This window comes from Rhinopithecus roxellana, chromosome 14, assembly GCF_007565055.1.
Source record: "Rhinopithecus roxellana isolate Shanxi Qingling chromosome 14, ASM756505v1, whole genome shotgun sequence".
In the NCBI taxonomy this organism is placed as follows: Eukaryota; Metazoa; Chordata; class Mammalia; order Primates; family Cercopithecidae; genus Rhinopithecus; species Rhinopithecus roxellana.
Window position 1 is genome coordinate 73215884 of NC_044562.1, and position 25619 is coordinate 73241502.

At 35.7% G+C, this 25619-nt stretch overlaps 1 protein-coding gene across 2 annotated transcripts in view; it reads left to right on the forward strand.

The window, feature by feature from the left end:
- Window positions 1-25619, forward strand: part of CHN1 (chimerin 1) — a 214213-nt gene that overhangs the window by 88806 nt on the left and 99788 nt on the right. The window contains exons 5-6 of one of the 2 annotated variants that reach the window (XM_030916099.1): window positions 1510-1541; window positions 4908-5021. The exons of the other annotated variant lie outside the window; for it this stretch is intronic. Coding sequence (XP_030771959.1) covers window positions 1510-1541; window positions 4908-5021 — 146 coding nt within the window. The remainder of the gene's footprint in view (window positions 1-1509; window positions 1542-4907; window positions 5022-25619) is intronic. 2 annotated transcript variants of the gene reach the window in all.

Here is a 25619-nt window from a genome sequence, read left to right on the forward strand (position 1 = left end):
ATTTATGTTAAGTGAAACAAGGCAGGCCCAGAAAGACAAATACTGCATGATCTCACTTGTGGAATCTAAAAATGTTGAATTTGTAGTAGCAAGAAGTAAAATAGTGGTTATCAGTGGCAGAGGGAAGGAGAAGGAAAGAACGTGGTTGGGGTGGGAATTCAGGAGATATTGGTTAAAGGATACAAAATTTTGTTTAGGTTGGAGGAATATGTTCAAGAGATCTATTGTACAACTTAATGACTATAGTTAATAACAATGTATTATATACTTGAAAATTGCTGAGGGTGAATTTTATGTGTTCTAACCACAAAAAAATAAGTATGTGAAGTAATGTGTGTGTTAATTAGCTTGTTTTAGCCATTCTACAATATATACAAATATCACATCATGCCATATACCATAATACACCACACATACCCCTTTTATTTGTTAATTATAAGTACATTTAAAAGAAAAGGTGAATTTTGCCAAGAAAAATAAATGAGGATGATAGTACTATTTCATAAAGACAAAGTAGAATAATTCCTCTTATTTTGAAGATTCAGTGATCTTTAAATGTAACTAAAATGCATAGCAAATAGCAAGAGCTCAATAACATAGTACGTGGTGTCATCAAAGTACCTACTAGGGAAAAGCCTTTTTGCTGTTCCTATGATTTTGTAGTCAGAGTTGGCATCTTGTCATTCAGGACCCAGTTTAAATGTCATCTCAGAGAGAGCTTTGCTAACCACCCAGCTTAATAAGTACCTCACTAGTCTTCCCTTTTGTTACTCACTCCTATTTTCATTACAGTATTTACTACTACTTTCTATTTTGTTTTTTAAACTTCTTTATTATCTGTCTGTCACTATTAGAATGTAAGTGCCAAAAGAATTTTGGTCTTATATAGTAATGTGTCCCTGCAGGTAGAACAATGCCTGTCACATATTTGCTGTTCAGTGAGTGTATTTTGAATGAATGGAGTACATGCCCTCTATCTTCCTGTGAAAATTCCTGGGCATTTATCTTGCTGGGGCTTTTCTTAGCTATAGCCAGCACACATGCCCTGACAAGCTGTGGTGAGGGAAGAGATGATGGGAGAACAGAAGGGCAAGAGTATATGGAGATGCTAACAGAATGGAGAGTCTGGAGCAAGAGGGAGAGGAATAGCAGGGGAGGATGGGGGAGAAAGCTACAATTGAGTGTGTCACAATTGTGGCTATATGTTTTGGGGTGTTATGTTCACTCTTGAATAAAGTGAAATTTTTTTCAGCTCATTAGATTCTAGAAATTAAAGATAGTTTAGTCCAACTACATACACAGCATTTTATAAATAAGAAATAGGTCTGGAGAGATGAAGTGACCAGTCCAAATGGCACAGGTAACCTACTGGTAGAACTGGGACTGCATACTCTGTTATTTGAATTCTTTTTTTAATATATGCTTTAGTTTGTCACATGCACAAAATGTTGAATTATGTTCTGCATGTTTGCATTTTTACAAATATGCCTTTTTTTCCCTTCCCAATAGGTAGAAAACAGACCAAAGTATTATGGAAGAGAGTAAGTATGAATTATTAGAAAGCATTTCATAGATTGGCATATGTAAGAGAGACAGGGTAAATGGATGCTTTTAAATGAAAGCAAGAGGAAGAAGTATTCAAGTTTGGTGGAGTTACATTTATTTCTTAAAAATTTCTAATGTGATCTAATTGGTGAACAATATAGACAATAAAGACAAGCATAAATAAGAAAATAGCATGGGAAAATGTACATGCAATAATGTTAAGGATTCAAACCATACAAGTAAATAATCTTAGATGTATATGAGGAAAATGTACATATTTGTGTTTTTCTGTACATGTGTATTAGGCATATAGATATGTATATATGCACACATGTATATACAGTGGGATGTGGGTGATTTGTTCTATATATTTTTATTTTTCAGATTTTCTTAAATAGTATGTATTTATTGTGAGAAAAATGTAATTCATGCTACTGAGAAACAACTAATGTTAACAATTTGAAGTATTACTCCCTGAAGAAATATTTTCCTAATGGATTTGAACCAAATTGAGATATTATACATATCATTTTATAGCCTGATTGTTACCACTTAAAATTGACAATGAGCATTTTTCTGTTTTGTGAAAAATGCAATGATTTTTAAAGTCCTTAATTTTTCAGGTTATTGAAAAACAGAAATGTGGCACTTTGGGGAAAAGAATAAAAATCACTCATAATCTCATCATTCCTCAAAATTGTTTTTTATGACTGGAGATCGTATCAGATAAAAGTATACTTAACAAATATTTTTAAATTATTTCAAATTACATATGTTTTCAAGACGTAGGAATGGATTACAGATGCATACCTATGAGTTGATGAAAGGGTGATTTCAAAGTTAAGAACCACTAGTATTCTACAGTACAGTTGTATTGTAATTTATATAGTCATTCTTCTACTTTTGGTGTAATAGGTTGCTTTTAAACTATATACTATTGGAAGTAACACCATAGGAAACATCTCAGTGCATGGGGTCTTGGGGAGTTAGAAATTTTTGATTAACTTGTGCAAATAGTTTTAAAATTCTTTAAATATATTGTCAAGTTTTGTTTCAGAATTTGTTTTCTTTTAAGTTCATTGAATTTTTTTTTTTTTTTAAGATGGAGTTTTGCTCTTGTTGTCCAGGCTGGAGTGTAATGGTGTGATCTCGGTTCACTGTAACCTCCCCCTCCCAGGTTCAAGCAATTCTCCTGCCTCAGCCTCCCGGGTAACCGGGATTGCAGGCACCGCCACTACGCCCCATTAATTTTTTGTATTTTTAGTAGAGACGGGGTTTCACCATGTTGGTCAGACTGGTCTTGAACTCCTGACCTCAGGTGATCCACCGTCTCAGCTTCCCAAAGTGTTGGGATTATAGGCATGAGTGACTGCACCCAGCCTGCAATGAGGTTTTAAAAATTACAAAACCTCCTGGGTTCAGGCGGTTCTCCCACCTCAGCCTCCCGAGTAGGTGGGACTACAGGCACCTGTCACCACGCCCAGCTAATTTTTTGTGTTTTTAGTAGAAACAGGGTTTCACCATGTTGGCCAGGCTAGTCTCAAACTCCTGACCTCAGTTAATCCACCTGCCTCGGCTTTCCAAAGTGCTGGAATTAGAGGCATGAACTATTGTGCCTGGCCAGTTAATTGAATTTTTAAACAAATAGATAACTATATTTTACCAACTGTATTATTTGATATTATGTAAAGTTAAAATATATACCAATGTGCTAAATAGCAAGGGATAGATTACCATCTCCTTGCCTCCAGCAGATTCAGAGCATTAGCCTTTGGACCTAGTTCTCAAAGATTGGAAAATTTATGGAGATGAGAAACTTAGGAGCCCATTGTAAACCGAGCTGTCATGATTTGAACATGCCTACTGTGAACTGTTTGAAGACTTAAATTGAGAGACTGAACCATCCCTATCAGGAAAAATTCCAGAAAATTTTCTCTTGTCCTTCATAATGTTCCTGAATTATTAAAGTGCCATTTCAATGCCTTTTAAATGTATCATTCCAAATTCAAGTGACTATTGTTTCTTTAGTACCAGTAAAAGCTGCAAAATTTCTTTTGAGCAGTGGGTCATTGCGGTTATTGTAGGGGAGGAAAGACTTTCCCTCTACTTCCTATGTTTGAGAGCTGGGTCTATGAAATAAGCAAACAATGTGCAGATTAACAGGAGAGAAGGTATACAAATTTATTAATTTTTAATACTACTTGCACAGGGGCATCACAGAAAAAAATAAAGTGAATACCACTCCAAAAAGTGAGATTTGAGAGTTTGTATGCCATCATAACGGGAATGGGAGGGAAGTTTCTGGCCATTGACGGGAAGGTAAATGGTAGTTTGTGACAGTTTGTCTGAGTGTGTTGTTGACTTTTAGTCTCCTCTCCTCTATAAGAGTCAGTCTTCCCTGGTTGCTGAAACTGATGGGAGGGCATTGATAACAATTGAGTTCCTTTTGGATGATCTGTCTTTAGGTAGATAGGGAGAGTCAGAGAAAGCCTGTCTCTGCATTTGGTATTTTTAAAGTGCCTTCAGCTCAAAATACTTGATACAGCAAAGTGGCGTATTTTGGGGTGACATGTCCTGAATTCCTTCATTATCTTTGAGTTATACAAGGACATATAGGTTCTTTGTAAATTGTAAATCACTATACAAATGTAAGATGGCTTTTTATTTTTAATGTGTGTCACCAACATTTTTTTTCAGTGTTTTATGCCAGATTGTTATAGATTCATCTGTGTTTGTGTAAAGAGCATGTTATTTATGTTTATTCTTTCTCTATTTTTCTGTGTTAATCAAAGATAAGGTTTTAGCAGAGAATGAAAACAAGTATTATACTTGTTTGCTTTGGGCTTGAGTGTTCAGTAACGCAGATTATGCACATTATTGGGCAATCATGCCAATTAAGGACAACCCAGGGTCCTGGAAAATTGCCAACATGGACTCAGAGCCAAAATTTTGGAGCAGTGCTACTAATGGGAAGAAAGGAAAATAGGATACATTTCTGTGTGTTTTTTTTTGTTTGTTTGTTTGTTTTAGCAAGCCGTATGGTTGAATGGATACATAAGAAAGGAATTGTCCTCTTGAGAGAGGTGGTTGATCTTCCCTTAGATGGATGTGGATTTTGATTCCATGGTTGTTAACTGGATTGGGTAGTCCTTTGGTGCTGTTCTTATCACCACAGAGAATCTGGCTGGGGGCCAGGTCCAGAGAAACACAAGCATAGTTAAACCCAAGTGCTTCCCCTCCATTATGTGGCAATACTTTGTCTAGAAAACAACAGGAGAAGGTGGTGGTAGTAGGATGTTGTTTTATCTTGTTTTATTGAAAAATGTAGAAAGCACAGTTTCTGAATAGACTTTGTTTCTTAGGTTTCATGGCATGATCTCCAGAGAAGCAGCCGACCAGCTCTTGATTGTGGCTGAGGGGAGCTACCTCATCCGGGAGAGCCAGCGGCAGCCAGGGACCTACACTTTGGCTTTAAGGTTGGTCATGGGCCTGCAATTACTACTGTGCTTTATTTAAAACTCTCTTAATAGAAGGCTTTAAATTTTAAAAGCATCCAGCATGTAATTGAATTGGTTCTTGTTTTCTTGGGATCTAATTACCATTTTAATAGCTTTGAGACCCTTTAAAAATTCCTCATGAATGGTAGCACTCAGTAATTAAGAATAGAAATTTTTTTTTTTTTTTGAGACAGAATCTCACTCTTGCCAGGCTGGATTGCAGTGGCATGATCTCGGCTCACTGCAACCTCCACCTCCTGGGTTCAAGCGATTCTCCTGCCTCAGCTCCTGAGTAGCTGGTATTATAGGCATGGGCCAACACACCCAGCTAATTTTTACATTTTTAGTAGAGACGGGGTTTCACCATGTTGGCCAGGATGATCTCGATCTCTTGACCTCGTGGTTCACCCACCTCAGCCTCCCAAAGTGCTGGGATTATAGGCATGAACCACCACACCTGGCCTGAACAACTTTTAAAGCATTTTGTGGGAGCTGCTTCCTTCCATTCCATCTTACCCCTTCTTTACTGTTTGTATAGCTTGTCAGCTTCCATCAGTTTCTTGAATAAGGAAAGAGACCAAGAGAAAAGATCTTCATAACTTGTAAAGCTAAAGTCACTGCCATTTCTCTTAGGTTGCCTTTTGGTTGGAGCAGTTTTTCTTGGGAGCTCTTGGCTCTTCCCTATCAGCTGAGCTTCACTTAGTGTTTTGGCTGTTCTTAGCTTACAGTGCAGTGCCCAGAAACAAATACTCCTGTTAATCCTGCAGTAATAACCCAACAGTAAGAACAGTAATACAAGAGCACACTTATCCATTGTACTTACCTTATGCCAGGCCTCTAACCTCATTTAATCCTCACAACAAGTCTGTGTATTGTTATTACCCCCCATTTTACAGATGAGGAAACAGCAGACCTGGATGGAGATTGAGTAACTTAGTGAAGATCACATATTTAATAAGTTGTGCTGCTGCTATTTGAACCCAGATTGTCTGACTTCGGAGTCTTTGCTCTTAATATTTCTACATTGCTGCCTCACCAAAGGCTTAGAGTAATTATCTATTGTCTTTGTTCATCCCTTTATTTGTTCATTCATGTATACATTCATCTATTTGGAAAAGACTTAAAAGCAGAGACTTCTGAAGACAGAGATCAAATATATGGAATTTCTTTTGGTAGTCACAAATAGAGGATAGAAAGTTGATGTTAATGTTTAGGACTAACATGTCTAATTCCTTCTCCAATAACTTATACCTGTGTGAGTGAGCAGGGCCGGCTCTGATTCCTGTCCACAGGATTTTATATTAATCTTTCTGTTAAATAGAATTATATAATTCAGTATTATATTGAATGCTGAAATAATTAAATACTTGGAGAATAGAGCTTGCCACAGGACTTCATGGAAATTTGCTTTCTATGGTAAATTATGAAGTGTAAATTCCCCTTCAATTACTTAATTATACTGTTTTTTTCAGGTTTAAATTGTGGTATACAGGAAAAAAATTCTGGTATGGCAATTCAAATACCTATTTAATTTACCATTAATTGAATTAGAAGACTGATTTGGGGCAAATCACAGAATTTCTTGAAGTAGATTTCTTCATCTTTCTACTCCTAACATACTATAATTCTAGAATTCTTTACCACCGTATTTCCAAATAGTCTGGTCATCTGATTGTCTGTGGTGAACAGCCTTGATGTAAACGCTGGTGGTCCAGAATAAGGAAGGAAGAAGGTGGGGTAAAATGAGAAACAGAAACCTCTCTTTCTTTCCCCTTGGTTGCCATTTCCCCTGCATTTCTCCAGGATCACATAGAAGTTATAAAACTTTAATTGGAACTCAATTTTTCCTAACTGCAATTCAGGTACTTTCACCACATTACACCACATTGCCTATCATCTTATATCTGTCACACAGTTTTCACCAGCTGATACCAGCAAATACTTGAAGGCTGAGGATTTAGTTTGGAGAAAAGTAGCACCCAGACCTTCCTATCTCTTTCTCATTCCTGCCTTCTTGCCCTCTGTCATTCTACTCATGGCTTTACATTTATAATCACTTCCCATCCACTTTGGCCCAGTAAATCTTGATGGTAATGTTTCAAATTCATATCTCTGGGGTAACTCACAGCCTTTCTTTTGTTACTGAAAATTGCCATAAAAATCATTACTTGGAAAAGAAATAATAGTGAGTAAAAGGGGGCTGTAATGGTCATAGATAGAGGAATTTTACTCATAATATACATTGAGTAATTTATGTGCCCAAATATGATTGACAGTTTCCTTGTTTTAAACTTATTGTATGGCTGAGAAGTGTTAAGCAAAATCTGAAATAGAAGTTGTATTGATATATGTATTATTCTTATCTGATACTTGCATTTCACCTGATGATTCTCCCAGTTTACATCAGTTTGTTTTTAACATACACATAATCCATTAAGGGGTATCCAGTTTGTCTATTTTATACCCGTCAGTGTTCTTTATGCATTTACTGTGTCAACTGGGGCCTCTAAAATTAGGAATAAGTCCTTGAACTTGATTCCTCATAGACACCTCAATCTCAATATATCTAAAACTGAACTCAACGCTTTTCTCCCAAATATGCTGTGGTATCTATATTTCCTTTATTAGCTGGTGACACTATTATCAGTCAATTCCATAAGACAGAAACCAAGAAATTATTTTCACTTTTTCTTTTAGGTGTATTTTATTGTATTTGTAAGGCCTGGCACTATTCATCTAGAGGCCCCTACCTTACATTATACCACACACTATACTTCATATCAAATACATGTTTTCTGCTGTTAAAATTGTGTAAAGATTTTATGTAAATTGCTTTTGAAATTAACTTTAGTTTTATAATTTTCTTTTTTTTTGTGTTTTGGAGCCATATCTTTCTTTTCATATTTCATATTTTTTATATTTTTGTATTTTTCACTTTTCTTAGACCCTGGCAAGCCCTGGGTACTGTACCTGTATGATAATGATTAAGAGGACTTTTTCTTTCTTGCTCATCTCACACAGCCAAATCCAACAATCTTATTTCTTAAGTATTTCTCAAAATTATCCCTCCTTTTCAACCCTAAGCCACTTCCTGGACTAGTTGAGTAACTGCCTAAGAAATGTCTGTGTGTCCAGCTTCATCCCTCTGATGTATCATCCCCAGTAATATAAATGATCCACCTGAAAATCCGATGGTGTGATCAGCAAGGTTGTAAGGTTAAGTAAGGCACAGAGTTTCAAAGAACACACCTCCCTCACACATTGGCACCTCTCCTTGACTTAAAAGGGACTAGCCCTCCACTGAGGACCCTAATGAATGCTATGAGGTGCTCTTTAGGGAAGTGTGTATTGTATATGTGCTGTCACAATACCAACTATCTGCAGTCAGAAAAGAAGTTTTCACCATGTGGCATGTCAGGTGTTCTATGGGTGAGATATCTTTTGCTCTTCATTTGCATCTTCTTCCATGCCCCATCCAGCCTAAATTTTAGGCTGAGCCTTGTCTGGCTTTCCTGCCTATGCTCATATTCATCTCTTGACTCAGGAAAAATGATTTTGACTCAGTGAAAGTTTGTCACACAAGGGAAGCATATAGACAGACATTTGCATGTTCAGAGTGTGTAGTTGTAAAGAAGATGCTAGCCAGGCACTTGATTATGACTCATGAAGGGTTTCAAAGTGATTCTCAGATTTTCTGTATGCTGATTTTGACAACATTTGTATTCATTGTAGTTTAATGAGATATGGCAAATATCAGTTACAAGTAACCTAAAATAATTTAAGCAGTTTGATTGAAAACACATGGCTTTCATCATTTTAGAACTAATTATTTAAAAGATATGTTTTATAAGGCACTCTAATTTTTCTCACTAAAAGAAAAAAATACTAGGTTGAGTTTGGACGTTTTCTATGGTCCATTTTTCTGGTTTACTATTCCTGACTTCTGCTGTTTCTGATCTGCTGTTAGACCCATCCACTGAGTTTTTAATGTCAAATACTATGTTATTTAGTTCCAGAATATTCATTTGATTTTCGGAAATAGTGAAGTTTAAGGAGGTGAAAAACCTTGTGGAGAGCTAATATGAGTGAATATATGAAATCTTTTAAATATTTGGTATCTACTTTCTCATTGTCACCACTGTCCTGGATTAAAAACCTAAACAATTTATGGGCATAAATGCAATCATAACCCATTCAGAACTAATTTTTTTCTTGCTGTTTTTATCTAAACATTTTATTTTTGGGGGGATTGCTGTAAATGCCAAAAGGCCTTTACTAACTCAACAAATTTGTATCATTTTTATCCTAATGACTGTTTACTTTTCCTCCTTTAACAAAAATAATGCAAATAGGTGAATTGTAGCCTAAAATTAAGATCTTTCTATTATTTCTCCTAAGTCATCCATGTATTGCAGAGCACATTTGCTTAGACTCTCCAAGAGTTTTCTTGGAAATTAAAAAAAAAAAAGAATTCTTTATCACTGTTGGACATTTAATATGGCATAAGACTAAAGTTATGCATTAACTTTGACTTATTATTGGGCTCTCTGTTGAGAGCCCCTTTGTTGACTCCCTTTGATATAAAATACCCCTTTTTCACAATGACTTGAGCTGCTAAATTAGTTCATTTTTACTAAGAAAAATAAATCTTGGGTGTATTTTATTAAAACTGGAAAAAGAAACATTTAAAATGTTAACAGCTTAAACAGGAACACTTTCTATGTAATGTATAGGTTGAAAGAATAGAGGAAAATCAGAGAGAATAAGGAATTGAGATTAAAAAAAAACTATCAGAAAAGAATTGCAGTTACCCACTCTCACTGTTAGAATTTTGAAAATGAAGTTGTAGTGTAGACTTTAGACTTAGACAAACCTGCGTTCTCGTTACCTGACCTTATTTTGTGTATTTAACCTTTTCATGCTTTAGTTTCCTGTTTACAAAATGGGGATAATAATCCCAGTATATCTCAAAAGAGACCCTTTAAAATTCTGTTATTGGCAGCATCCCACTTTCAAGAATCATATTCTCTATCAATTGAGATGCTTTCAGCCGCAAGTATTACCTGACATTCAAAATAAAGCAAACTCAACTCACTTAGACATAAGTTATTTAAGGTAATATCTCACATACTAAGTTCAGAAATGTAATAATAACATAGATGGTCAGTATTCTAGTGATGTGAAGGACTTGTGATCTTTCTGTTTGTATTCATGGCCAGTCACAGCATCAGCTTCAGTCTGAGGTTGGTTTTCCTTGCGGTCAAAAGGTGGCTGCCAGTGCAATCAGAATTGTAAGCTTTTTTGTTTATGCCCATCAGGAGAGTATAAGGGAACCTCTCTTCTCTCTGGCAGTATGCATCCTTTCCTTCAGGTTGATAGGGCTAGCATGAGTCTGCCTTTCCCATTCCAGGACCAATAACATCTCAGGGAAATGCATGTACTGATTGCTTGTCTAGTCTAGCACCTGCTCCTAGAACTGGGAAATGGGTCAGCTTCTTCTGGAAGATAAGGCTTTGGAAGGAAGAATGAATGACCAAACAAAATTTGGTTTTCTTTTCTTGTTTTAAGTGAAGGAAGAAGGTTGGAGGAAGGGAGGGAACGTGTGTACCATTTAGATAGTTAACCATAGCCAAGTACAGGCTGTACTTAGAAAGCAGTTTCTTTGTTAAGCAGATCAACCCATGGTGTAATTTTTCAAATATTTTAGCTCTGGTCAATCTCTTACTAAAGTTGTATATCTAATTTTAGCTTTAGTAAATACTGTAGTAAGAAAATCAGGTGTGAGTTCCAAAGACAGTTTTATGTGAGGGCAGGCATCAAAGAGTTTTGTAAAACATGTTTTGATAATGTTCTTTTGTCTATAATATTTTAGAAATTTGATTTGAAATGTTGTTTTCCAAACTGACTTTAGGTCAGTATTTAAAGGTGATATGGAAAACCTAATTATATTAATAATATTAGCATAATGAAATCCATAGATTTTTTAGTAATATCTAAAAATATTTATTCCTGGTATGTCACTAATATGTGTCAAGGCCTTTTCATGGAAATTGAGGGGACATGCTCTTCACTGTTAAATTGGACAATTGAAATAATTCTCCAGATTCTGAATTATCAAAAGAGCAGCACTTATTGAACTTTTTTATTGTGCCAGATACTATTCAAGTAGGTCAAGAAAGAAGACATTTAAGCTAATTCTTAAAGGTAGACTGGCTTACCAAATAAAAGGGTAGAATATGATGAAAAACAATCATTTTGGGAAGAAGAAATGGTGCCAGAATATAGAACACCATGGAGCATTTCGTATATGGCAGTCTGTTGAGGGACTGGGAGCGGGGGAAATTTTAGCACTTAGTGTGCCAGGAGAGCCTAGAATTTCATGCTTAAGAATTTGGGCTTTATCTGTAGGAAATGAGAGTCATTGAAGACTTTTGGTAGAAGACAATAAGGGTTACATTTACAGTTTAGAAAGATTTGCTGGAGGAATTAGAATGCTGAGTGGAAAGGGTGGTAGGAACTATGTTTTACCAGAATTATTTAGATGATTAATTTAGTAAGCAGTTTTTCTTTGGCTATGGAGAACTGATATTTAAAAGGGCTTCTGTATACCATATAGATTTTAAAGGGCTCACTTTGAGGAGAACTGTTAACTCCAAATTTGGCAATTCCAGAGACATTTCTGTTAATCTGACTCATTTTAGCTTCTCTAAATTGGGAGAAGAACAAAGTGACATGTGCAAGAGTCTTGATAATCCCCAACCTCTGTATCTGGATATTTTAGGGCATATTTGAACGTACTCCAGAGAATGCCTTATACCTACAATACTTGGCACTTTCCTGTTGATTTTATGCTGACAATAATGTAAGAATTATTTGGAAAAATTTTAGTAATTGAGAACAAATGATAAATCCTGTAAAAAACATGATGTTTGGGAAAATTATATTTTCTTTTAAAAATATGTCACATTTCATAAATTCAGAAACATAACTTTTATCAATCTGAAAAATAAAATTTATTATACAAAATAGCACGTATATAGTATTATATTACTTATATAAAATTTCGTACCTGTAGTAGAACGGTGTCTAAAAGAATGATCATCAAAATGGTTGGTGTTTATTGCTTAATGACTAACTTAAACATGATTGTTACTTCTTTGTATTTTTTGAGTTACCTGATTTTTTTTTTTTTTTACAATGAACGTGTATCATTTTACAAACAGAAAAACCCAAAAGAGCTATTTTTATTTTGAGAAGAAATGAAGACATTAATTTTGTAACCTTGGGTCAAAACAAAAGATAATACCTCCTAAATCTCCAAAGATTTGACACTAAACAGAATGTATTGATTTATTTAAATAATTCCTTGGAAGAAGGATTGGTCAACCCTGGGGCAATAGAAAGAAAAGTCATAGAGGCCTCTGTTCCATCCAAGGTCATACGGGAAGGGAGTCTTGACCAGCATTGGCAATGCTGTCGCTGGCATAGAGAGGAAAAAAGAGCCACGTGGGTCTCTCTGCCATTAAATGTAATCAATTGAATGCTTTTTCCAGTAGTAGTTCCCAGAGCCTATGAGTATTGTTAATAGGAGTGTACTGCATTTCCCAAACTCATTTGATCATGAGACGCCCTTTCCATGGACTTTCTCAGTGGAACACACTTTGAGAAATGTTCCATTCACCGTTTAATCCCTCATTTCCTCTTGCTCTGGACCTCATGCTCACCAAGCATGGCTTCCTATGTTGTCTGTCTACAGAGTGAGAAAACTTAAAATATATAGGCTGAGTGCTGAGAGCCTTTGAGTTACTATTTCTCATTTTCAATTAACAAATTAAGATTAAGTGCTGGTACTACCGGGAGGAAAAGAAGGAAGAAAATCTACCAGGTTTCTTCTGTTTGGTAAATTCAGATAAACATGTACTCCCCAGCCCTCATTTTTTCCCCCTTTTTAAAAGACACCTTTTTTTGATCAGTGAACCTAAAACGACTGCTTACTAAAATGTTAACTTGATAGAGAAAAAACGTTAAGGGTTAATTGCCTCACTGATCCTTTTTCTTCCTGTTTTCTAATTTTTTTCCTGGACCAAAAAAGACTTGCCTCCTATCCAAAGAGGGTCATGAAACATCTACCGAAGGCAACCAAGCACTGTTTCCATGTATTATAAAATTGCACCTTTTTTTTTCTTACTCTATTTGCAAGCATGGCTTTTGTGTGTTCTCATATCTTACTTTTTTAAAACTGTTCTTCAGTTATGTAGCATAGGAATTCACCTATTTCAAGTGTACAGTTCAGTGGTTTTTAGTACATTCACAAAATTATGACGTAATCAATTTTAGAACATTTAATCACCCTGAAAAGAACCTCTATACCCATTCACCCTCACTTTCCGTTTCTCCTCAGCTCTCCCAGCCTTAGGCAACCACTAATCTACTTTTGTCCCCATTGATGTAAACAACCTAGACATTTCATATAAATGGCATTATATAATATACGTTCTTTTGTGACTGACGTTTTTCCCTTAGCATAATGTTTTCAAAGTTTATCCATGTTGTAGCGTGTGTAAGTACTTTATTCCTTTTTACTAATGAATAATATTAGAAAAATATTCCAATAGTTGATGGACATTTGAGTTGTTTGTATTTTTTGTCTATTATGAATAATACTGCTGTAAATAACGTTATTATGAATAAAATTGTGTACAAGTTTTTGTATAAACATATGTTTTTATTTCTTTTGGGTATATACCTAGGAGTGAAGTTGCTGGGTCATACTGTAACTCAAAAGTAACCTTTTGAGGAATCATGGAATGGTTTTCCAAAGTGTTTATATCATTACAGTCCCACCAGCAGTGTATGAAGGTTCCGGTTTCTTCACGTCCTTTTCAACACTTGTGTTACATCTCTTTGAATATAGACATCCTAGTATATGTGAAGTGCTATCTTTAAAAACATTTTATCCTCAGCATGGTTTTTATTCACTAGTATTCTGTCTATTCAATCTTCAACTCTCTCTCAAAAGTATGCATACATAGCAGTGGATTTAAAGTAGAAGGCAGAGAAAGCCAAAAAACTAATTTCAAGGTATTTTTGGCTTTTGTATTTTTAAGGTATTTATAAAGCAAATTTTATCATTTAAGGGTAGAGTTGAGTTTCAAGTACATTTTGGGGCTAATAGAAACTTTTACATAAAGAGGATGACTGTCTCTCCAGTTATCTACTTTGCAAAGAAGAACTAGAATCTCATTTGTGTATCTGCTTTAAGGTACAGTGGAAGACATGCTAGATTCCCTTAAGATCAGCATTTTAGTAACTAGATACAGTCCTAGCATAGGTGGATAATGTGATTTCTTTTCTCTGAATGATTTGGAGCCACCAAATAGTTTATTAATGGACTTAACAGTTTTATAAATATAATAATAGCTAACGTTTCCAAATATTTACTCTTCCAGGCATTATGGTAAATACTTTATGTGAATTATCTTTTAGATAGCCCACACTTTTTTCATACTGCCGCACCCATACGAAGTGATAATGTTGTGTGGTACATTAAGGTGAATGCATGAGATTATCATGGCCCAGTGTGACTGGCTCAAGGACTTCAGTGTATCAGACACTTTCTGGCCTCTGAAAGGGCTGGACAGGTTTGCTGTCTTATAACCCGTAACCTCTGTTCTTGGCAACAGGTTGGAAAACTAAGTTTTATCTATAAAATAAGACCATGTGGTAGATACTATTATTTTCCCCATTTTACAGATGAGAAAACCAAGGCTTAACTTGCTCAAGAACAAACAGCAAAAAAACTGAGAAATATAACTTGTTTAAAAACAATTATCTAGCTGGGCCTGGTGGCTCACGCCTGTAATCCCAGCACTTTAGGAGGCCAAGGTGGGTGGATCACCTGAGATTGGGAGTTGGAGACCAGCCTAACTAACATGGAGAAACCCCATCTTTACTAAAAATACAAAATTAGCCAGGCGTGGTGGCACATGCCTGTGATCCCAGCTACTCGGGAGGCTGAGGCAGGAGAATCGCTTGAACCTGGGAGGTGGAGGTTGAGGTGAGCTGGGATCATACCATTGCACTCCAGCCTGGGGGACAAGAGCAAAACTCCATCTCAAAAAGAAAAAAAAAAAAAAAAAAAAAAAAAAAAAAAAAAAATATATATATATATATATATATACACACACACACAAAAACAATCAAAAAACATGCAGCACTTTTTCTAAGTTGTCAAGAGGTATGACACACAAGTAAACTCTTAGTTTTTAAATCAATGCCATTTTAGTAATTAAGATTTTAAAGATATCAGCACATTACTATTTTTATAAACAGATATACCTTGTTTAAAGCCTTTAAGGATGAGGTTTATTCCAACTTATTCTCAAGGGTTCACTTTCCACCCCCACCACTCTCAAAAGAGAAAAACCAAATTAAGTGCATTTGAAGTTTAATAATTTAAACAAAAATCCCATTATAAGATCACTTGGTAGTTATTTGTACTTATAAAAATAATTTTATAGTAACTTTGTATAACTTATCAAAGAAAAACAGCAATAATTCTTTATAAAAATAACAGCATATTTGCATCTATGTAATTTATTATATTTCTATTATAAAAGCAACACATAGATATGGTAAAAAAAAAAAAAAAAAAAAAAAACCTGAAATAAAAGTGTTTAGAATGATAAATTATAGTACTTTCCCACCGTGACATACTTCTAATTCCACTCCCTAGAGATAACACCATTCACAATTACTTGTCTGTCCTTCCAGAAACTGGTCATGCATAAAATATACTTCTGTTTTTATGGATATGCATATTGTGCTTTATTTTAAATGAAAACTGTTAAGGAGTGGCCAACTATAACAGCAGAGATGATCTCTAGTCTTTACGGAGGTTTGCCTTATTGTCTGCCTGACTATATAGTTGTGCAATAAACAGCTAATGCCTGACAAAAGCCATCATTACCTGTTTATTTAGTTTTAGCTCATTGGTAGTTTAAGATCATGTTGAGCCAGATTCTATGAGTTTAGCTTCAGTGCCCATGAGGGGGTTGATGATCAGTGATAGAATGGACAACCAGATGGTCAAAAAGAACTCACCCATATTCTGTAAATGCAGTTGTGATTTAATTTATTGTAGCTTTGAGTTTAGAATACTGGTAAGATTCTGTTAAGCAAGGGATTTCTGTGAGAGGGTGATATAATCTTTACATTTCTGAAGATTTTGTGTGAAGAAACTGTTGCTGCTATATTAGAAAATGATAAAATGCACAGAAATAAAAAATGTAATTTTGCTAATGATTGAAAACACCCAACAATTCATAACTGAATCTCAAAACATTAGGTTGACTTATAAAGTGAGCTTGGCCAAAGAGTTCCTGAGTAAAGCCAGAGAATCATAGTAGATATTGATAAAGGGGCTTTTGCAGTTTTAAAATGTGAAAATTGGTTGAAAGCATTTTTCATGTTAAAGAAGAAGGATCAAAAGGAACTGGGGAAGGATTATGCTGCTAGTAGGCGTTGACGTGTAATGTACTGTGTGTTCTTTTGATCTGATAGCTCATGATAGGTTCAGTTGGTTACCATGGTTTCATTCCATTTCCTGCAAACCTTCTTGTTGTGCTATTTGGAATAAATGAAAAATAATGTTCTGTAGAAAATTTTTCAAAACTGTTTTTCTCCTCTTAGTTTAGATTATGAATCATTTTATGGGAAAATTTTAAGATATAAGAGTAAGTGATAACACGTGATGACAGTAACATTTAGTTCTGCAGTATTGGAAAATTAATATTGATGAAGGGGATAGCACAATTTACTTAAAAATATATTGTCAGTGCTAAAAAGCTTTTAAAAAACATTGATATAATAATTACAGTTTATGTAAGGTATTCTTGCTCAGGTGTTCTTTAATAAAGCAAACTATAGAAAGTAATTGATATGACACAGTAGGAAATGGGTAGTTTAACATAAGGCATCCCTTACTTGAAAAAATTGGTATGTTCCTGAAAATGTGTTGCAAATTGAACTGTATTGTAAATGCACAAGAGGAGATAGCTGTTCAAAAAGATTAGTATTTTTTCCCTGACAAATATACAATACAAAAAATATTTTAAAATGTAGAAAAACACAAAGAAAAGCAAAAAGCACCCCTAATTCTACTATCCAGAAATAATCACTGTTAAAACTCCATTGTATGAAATTCTAGCATTTTCCCAAGTTATACAGAAATGACTTTATACCAGGTATACTATATTATGGTATACTTTTTTTCAGTTAGCTATGTATCGTGAATATTTTCCATATTGATAAATATATGGGAAGTTTGCTATTTGAATTAATTCTTCATAAGGTCAGGTTTCATCCTCCCCTTTTAAAAAATTCTGATTTTCACTTGTATTTACTTATTTAAATGTAGGTCTATCAGTAACTTTGTTTTTATTACCATGTGTACTATATATAAAATGCAGAAAAGTAGGAAAAGAAAAATATTACCTATAATCTCATGGCCCTCAAAGACAAACATTATTTTTTGGCATTTATTAAATGTATTTTTGTTGTTCTTGTTGCTTTGTTTTTAGAAAACTACAGTCTCCTTCTAGGTGCTGGAGATACAAGGAAGAATGAAACAGTCAAGATCCCTGGCTTTATGGAGCTTAACAGTTTATTAGGTAGAGAGAGGATTAGACTTTAATGAATTGTCCCACAAATGCCAAGCTAAAAACTGAGGCAAGTTGCTGTGGAAGGAAAGCAAGGGAACTATGAGTGCATAAAGGAGGATCTGATCTAAACCCGGAGTCTCACTCTAAATCTAAATTGCAGTCAGGGAAGGCTTTTCTGAGAAAGGAAAATCTGATTTGAGAACTGAAGGGTTGTTAGAGTGATCTAAGGGAAGAGAGTGAGTGAGAGGGCAAAGAGAAAGAGCCTAGAAGCCGGACCAGCATGTCCATGCAAGGGCTACAGTGCACATCTCTGAACTGAAAGAAGAGGATGGCCAGGAGCACAGCGAGTTGGAGAGAGAAGAAGTGAGGCTGCACATCTACTTCTTGTAGGCCATGTTAAGAATTTTGCTCTTTATTCTAAGAGCTAGGGTGATATGACCCAAGCTTGAATTTCCCTTTGGCTTCTGAAGAATAAACAGCTGAAGTAGATCAATAGTGGATGAACATAAGAAAGTTACTTGTTACCTTTTTTCTTAGTAACCTGTTCATGTCCATTGCCCTCTATATTTTGTGTATAGTATTTATGCAACCATTTATTATATTTACCATGCAAATTTTCTCTATTTTTGTCGGTCTTTGACATAATTTAGTGTTTCCTGGTTACACTTTAGTGAATCTTTTTCTAAGTGAAAATTTTATTTTATAAAATTTATTCCATTTTTCTTTGCCCTAGATAGCACACCTCCACAAGAGGTTTGATAGTTACTTTTTTTTTTTTTTTTTTTTTTGAGATGGAGTCTCACTCTTTTTGCCCAGGCTGGGATGCAATGGCACAATCTTAGCTCACTGCAACCTCTGCTTCCTGGGTTCAAGTGATTCTCTTGCCTCACTCTCCCATGTAGCTGGGCATACAGGCACCTGCCACCACACCCGGCTAATTTTGTAGTTTTAGTAGAGAATGGGTTTCACCATGTTGGCCAGGCTGGTCTTGAACTCCTTACTTTAGGTGATCTGCCCACCTTTGCCTCCCAAAGTGTTGGGATTACAGGCGTGAGCCACCGCACCTGGCCTTGATAGTTACGTTTTAAAAATTTTTATGAGACAGGGCCTTCCTTGCTCTATTGTCTAGCCTGGAGTGTGATCATAGCTCACTGTATCCTGGAACTCCTCAGCTGAAGTGATCCTCCTGCCTCAGCCTCCCAAGTATCTAGGACTACAGGCACATATCACCACACCTGGCTAATTTTTTCATTTTTATGTGGAGACAGGGTGCCACCAGGCCAGTCTTGAACTGGCCTTCTCCTGAGCTCCTGGCCCGAGAAGCAATCCTCCCTTCTCGGGGTCCCAAAGTGCTGTGATTTTAGTTGTGACTCACTGCCCCTGGCCTGGGTAGTTACATTTATTCTCTTCTAGATTTTGTGGTGTGTTTTATACATGTAACTTGTTTATCCACCAATAATTTATTATGAGATATTATGTTATATATATGAGATAAATATTTTCCCAACTGTATTTAATACTTTCTTCAAAATATTAATAGGTACCACAGAAGTAAAGTAGAATATATTTGGGGATTGTTGCATACTGTATCCCTGTCCTGGGGATATTTTTTGTTTGTTTGTTTTTGTTTATGAGACAGAGTCTGGCTCTGTCGCCCAGACGAGTGCAATGGCGCGATCTCAGCTCACTGCAACCTCCACCTCCCAGGTTCAAGCGAGATTCTCCTGCCTCAGCCTCCCGAGTAGCTGGGATTACAGACGCCCGCAGCCATGCCCAGCTATTTTTTATATTTTTAGTAGAGATAGGGTTTCATTGTGTTGGCCAGGCTGATCTCAAACTCCTGACCTCGTGATCCGCCCGCCTTGGCCTCCCAAAGTGCTGGGATTACAGGTGTGAGCCACCATGCCCGGCCAACCTGGGGATAGTTTTAAAGACTTTGAGAAGTTTTGCAATGAAACAAAATGAACATACATATACACATAAAAACTGACAGTTTGTTATTTCCCTAACTTTTTTGAAGACAGATAACACTAATACCTCACAGAATACCACATGGTATAATTCTAAGATTTGTTTGCTAATAGCTAAGCAGTGGTTCAAATTCAATCCTGGTGGCCTTTCTGTCCCCCTTCCCAATTTTGGGGAATTATTCTTAACGTCTTATTGCTGTCAACTCTACTTTGGAATTTGACAAGTTCCTCAAAATTGAGGTTACATTTATTTTTCCTGTCCTTAATTTTAGTCAAAAAGACATGGCTAGGCACATAGATCAGGTGTTGGCAAGCTTTTTCTGTAAAGGATCCTATAGTAATTATTTTAGGCATTGCAGACCAATTGAGAATATTATGCTATATAGATACTTGTGTAGCTGTTTAAAATGTAACCACTGAAAAATTTAAAACCAATGTTTAACTTGTTGGTGATACAATAATAGGCAGTGGCCTAGATTTCAGGCTAGAGCTGAAGTTTGGTGACCTCTCTCTGTTACTGCTACCATCTTTGGCAAATCTTTGACCTCTTTACACAATCTAGAGTTGACATATCTACTCAGTCGCAGACACAGGGACAAGAAGATATTCACAGGATGTAAGTGGTTTTTTTTTTTCACTTTGCTTTTGTTGTTCGCATATAATTGCTATTATTTTTTACTGATGATTTTTAAACTTACCTATACTGTGACTCTTTCTAATTCTTATGTATTGTGTCTGTCTTCTCCTGAGTGCCCTACCTTTTCAATTACCAAAATTTTTCTTAGACTAGGCTTCTTATAGCACTTTTTCATTCAAAAACATCTACTGGTATAAATGTATATAAAAAAGGAATTGAGAAGGTAACAAGGCTGTATGGGGGTCTAGGAACCAAAGGAGCCCGTCCCACTAGCAGCCAAGGAGTTTTAAAGCTCTGTGATTCCCCCAGGATTTTCTTGGAATTTTCTAAGCAAGCCCAATCCCCATAAAAATAACTAAAATTGTACTTTTTATTTTTCCTATATCATTGTAACAGACAGACAAAAGCATATTTTGGGGTGGCAATAATAGGTAATTGAGAATATTTTAGGGACTTCCTGTTTATATATTTTTTAGTTTATTAATTTTGTTATTATGGTAGAATTCTTAGACAAGAATTTTCTGCCACTGCTGGGGAGAAAGTTAGCATAGGATCACCTTTTTAAAAATTTATAGTAGTATACCCAGAGAGACATGATCTTGTAGAAAAAAAGTCTTGAAATAATGAAATTATTCTATCTTTGCAGTAAGGAATGAGAACTGGAATTAGGTTTGACTACAAGTAACTCAATAAGAAGTTACAATTTCTTTGTTTTTTGAGACAGTCTTGCTCTGTTGCTAGGCTGGAGTGCAGTGGCACCCTCTTGGGTCACTGCAACCTCTGCCTCCTGGGTTCAAGTGATTCTCCTGCCTCAGCCTCCCAAGTAGCTGGGACTACAGGTGCACGCTACCACACCCAGCTTATTTATTTATTTATTTATTTATTTATTTTATTTATTTATTTTTTTTTTAGTAGAAACAGGGTTTCACCGTGTTGGCCAGGATGGTCTCAATCTCCTGACCTCATGATCTGCCCACCTCGGCTTCCCAAGTGCTGGGATTACAGGCGTGAGCCACCACGCACGGCCAGAAGTGACAATTTCTTTCCCAAAATAATTGTTTATTTTTCTCCCATGTTCAAAGAATTGGGAGTGACTTCAAGGCTGGTGTGGCTCTCCACAAGGTGAGAGGCCCAGACTAGTTCCATTTTGTTGCTTTTCCTGTGTGTGGCACCCAAATTTATCTTGTGGTAGCTGCAAGGCACCAGACTTCCTATGCACATTCCAGCTAATGAGACGGAGAGGAGTGAAGATACCATTTTGATTTATTCTCATTTGTCACGCCTACCAGCAAGGTAAAAGAAGCTGAGAAATGTAGTCATTAGTCTAGGGAGCCGTGTTCACACCTGAAAACCAGGATTCTATCACTAAGAAAAAAGAGAGAAATGGATATGGGAGGCTACAGCAGAAATAAAAGGTGGATTTCTGTCAGATTTAGGAACAAGTCATTCAGTTGCAGAAATACTTTAAGTGCGTTCTTACCTTCTCCCTGCCTGTTTTTTTCACCACAGGCCTTTTTATTAATAGTCCTAAAAGAGAATAGATTGTGAATCAGTTCTAAGGAACCTATTATTTCTGTGTTGTCTGAACTGTCTTGCTTAGCCAGCTTTCATTTTCATTGTATTTATTTTTGTGTTTTCTATCAAGTTACGAGTTTGCTTGTTTTCCAAATAAAAGTACTTACATATATAGGTAGCTTAACTAGCCGCTAGACGGGCTGATGAAACTCTACATTGCTTTTTTGAACTACCTTAGAAGCTGGGGGGAATACTTTATTACATGGAGCTAAACTTTGGGGTATTTTGATTTTTTTAAACTATCCTGCCAGTAGAACTAACACGTCTAAGACGTATCTGAAAATATATATGTTTATGAATGTGTGTATATATGTATAACACACACAAGCACACAGAGGTTTATTTTCTCTGTTGATAATTCTGTTGTGATCTTAAGGCAAATGTTGATCTTCTGTCGTTTATGCTGACAGCCGTTCAAGGACAGGCTTCCGCTCTGCCAAAATACAAAAGAGCAAATGCATTTCTCTTACATTATAATGTGCCAAACAGTAAAAATTCAGTAACAATAAAAATTCAGTACCTTAAGTGTACACAATAAGATATTACTTTATTCAGGAGTAATCATCTTTTCAGTCTTTAAAATCAGTAAATTTCAGAAACTGGATAAGAAAGAGAACAAGGTTGCAAATGGTTATCCAGCATTTTATACCCAAATTTTGCCAGAACACACAGATTTCAGAATACACCAATTTTAGAATTTGCCAGAATGTATCAATAGAAGGTGGAAGGAGAAATTCCTTTCTTCCTTTGCTTCCCTCCTCTCTGTACTCTTTCACATTTAATTATAAGCCATTTCACTAAATTTACATATATAATTTGAATGTTGATATGATATTTATAGCATAGGTAAAAAGGTAATTTATATCATTAGATAATAGATGTATATTTTATATATATATATGGTTGGTGATATTCATTAACCAACAAATACAAATTTTGAAGATTTGTTGATAAACAGAATTGAGTACAGTGGTGTTGGAAGCAGAAAAACTAGAAGCACCAATACCCATCACCATTGAAGGTTAAATGTTTAATGTAGTCATTATCTGAATTTACTCATTTACTTTGCAGGTTAAGAGGATGAATATGATATACACAAAATGTGGGCTTCTGTGTAGTGCTGTCTGCATGTCTTTCTCAAAATTGTGTAAAAGCATGATGTAACAAACTGTGAATTGGACTGACATCATAATTTTCAGCACAAATACATGTATTGGTTACTAAAATACTTTTATTGAAAGATATATATTAAGTTCATATAGTTACCTACCTAATTAAACTGTCCTCTCTAGCCCAGCCAGATGTCACCATATGCTTTTTAGAAAACTGTGATTTAAAAGTGTTTAGTTTTTAAGAAATTAGCAAAGCTTAGGAAGAGGTGACAGGCTGGTAACATGCCTTGAAAACAGTATGAAATAAAATAGGAACTTGATTTTTAGAGGGAGGAGAATGCAGATAAATATGTGAAGTTACGAGGTTTGTGTTTTCTCTTTTATAAGCTTAATTTTTAGCGTATCTAATACATAGAGAAGTTAATGAGTTATGTAGCAGTATCCAGTTCTATCTCAGGAATACACACCAGGCTCTTTACGCTGTACTGGGGCTTATAATGAAGGTATGTAGATTTCATATATAAAGGAGTTTTTTTTAATTTTAGATTTGGTCTTTGTGACTTCTCATTTTCCAGCTTCTATAATTAAAAAACAAACTGAAGCCCAAAATTATTAAGAACTTTATAAATGTTATATAAGCATACACAGATGTGGATTTAGAGTCAGTGTAGGTGTTTTGGGTGTTCTTAATTAATTGGTCCGAAGTCACTTCCCTCTTTTATCAGAAATGTTTCAACGTCTTGATTTTAAGCACATTGACTTCTCTCTGCTCACTGAAACTGTTGATGAGCCTTCAACTCTCCTCTGTGAACAGTCTTTTGTGAGTTGAGCTGAGGAGAAAATGGAAACTTTGCATATATATAATTAATACTTATAGTAGAATCTGAAGGGATTGAGATTTCAGAGACCTACTTTGCTGTGAATAGCATAATTTTTCAGATGGTCCATTCAGTTTTTGGATTAAGGATAATGACTTCTGTTGTCTTGCATGAAGAGATGTGTTTGGATTCACAGAGGGAAGGGCAGCTATTAATTTGTCTCAATGGATTGTCCTTTTGGTTCTCCTAATCTATACCCCTGTTTTTCTGAACTTGCTTATTTATCTTTTTTAACTTAATAATTTTTAAGTGCAATTACAGTATTGTTAACTCTATGCACATTGTTGTACAACAGATCTCCAGAACTTTTTCCTCTTATGTGACTGAAACTCTATACCCATTGAACAACTCCCCATTTCTACCTTCCTCCTACCCCATAGCAGCCACCATTCTACTTTCTGTTTGCATGATTTTGACTACTCTAGATATCCGTATAAGTGGATTCTTTTTATGATTGGCTTATTTCGCTTAACATGATGTCCTCACGGTTCATCCGTGTTGTAGCATATGAAAGGATTTCCTTCATTTTAAAAGCTGAATAATACTCCATTTTGTGTGTGTGTGTGTACACACACAGTAGTCCTCTCTTATTTGCGGTGTATACATTCAAGACCCCAGTGGATGTCTGAAACTGTGGATAGTACTAAATCCTGTGTGTGTGTGTGTGTACTATGTTTTTTCCAGATGATAATGAGCTACTAAGTGACTAACAGGTAGGTAGCTTATACAACATGAATATGCTGGATAAAGGGACAGTTCATGTCCTGGGAGAGATAGAGAGTGAAGAGGCAAGATTTCATCATGCTATTCCGAATGGTGCACAGTGTAAGACATGTGAATTATTTATTTCTGAAATTTTCCATTTAATATTTTCAGACCGTGGTTGACCATAGGTAACTGAAACCACAGAAAACGAAACCATGGATAAGGTGGACTACTGTACCACATTTTCTTTATCCACTCATCCATCAATGGACGTCTTGGTTGCTTTCACATCTTGACTACCGTGAACAATGCTGCTGCAAATATGGGTGTGCAAGTACCTTCAAGATCCTGTTTTCCATCCTTTTGAATAGATATGTGGTAGTCAGATTGCTGGGTCATTTTTAATTTTTTAAGGAACCCCCATACTGTTTTTCATAGTGTTTTCCACCATTTTACAGTCTCACCAACTGTACACAAGCATTCCATTTTCTCCACATCCTCACCAGTATTTGTTATTTTCTGGTTTTTTATTTTTGGTAGTGGCCATTTTAATGGCCATGAAGTGATATCTCATTATGGTTTTGATTTGCATTTCCCTGATGATTGGTGATGTTGAACATCTTTTCATATGCTTTTTGGTCATTTGTATGTCTTCTTTGGAGAAATGTCTATTCCTTTGGCCAGTTTTTAACTGGGTTATTACTGCTTTTTGATTATTGAGTTATAGGAGTTCTTTATATGTTTTATATATTCTGGATATTAGCCCCATATCTGATAATACAGTTTACAACTATTTCCTCCCATTCCCTAGGTTACCTTTTCACTCTGTTGATTGTTTCCTTCATTGTGCAGAAGTTTTTTGTGCTATAGTGCCATTTGTCTGTTTTTGCTTTTGTTACTTGTGCTTTTGGTGTCATAGCCAAGAAATTACTGCCCATTCCAGTGTCATGAAGTTTTTCCCCTGTGTTTTGTTCTAGGAGTTCTGTTGTTTCAGGTCTTCTATTTAGGTCTTTAATCCATTTTGAGTTGATGTTTGTA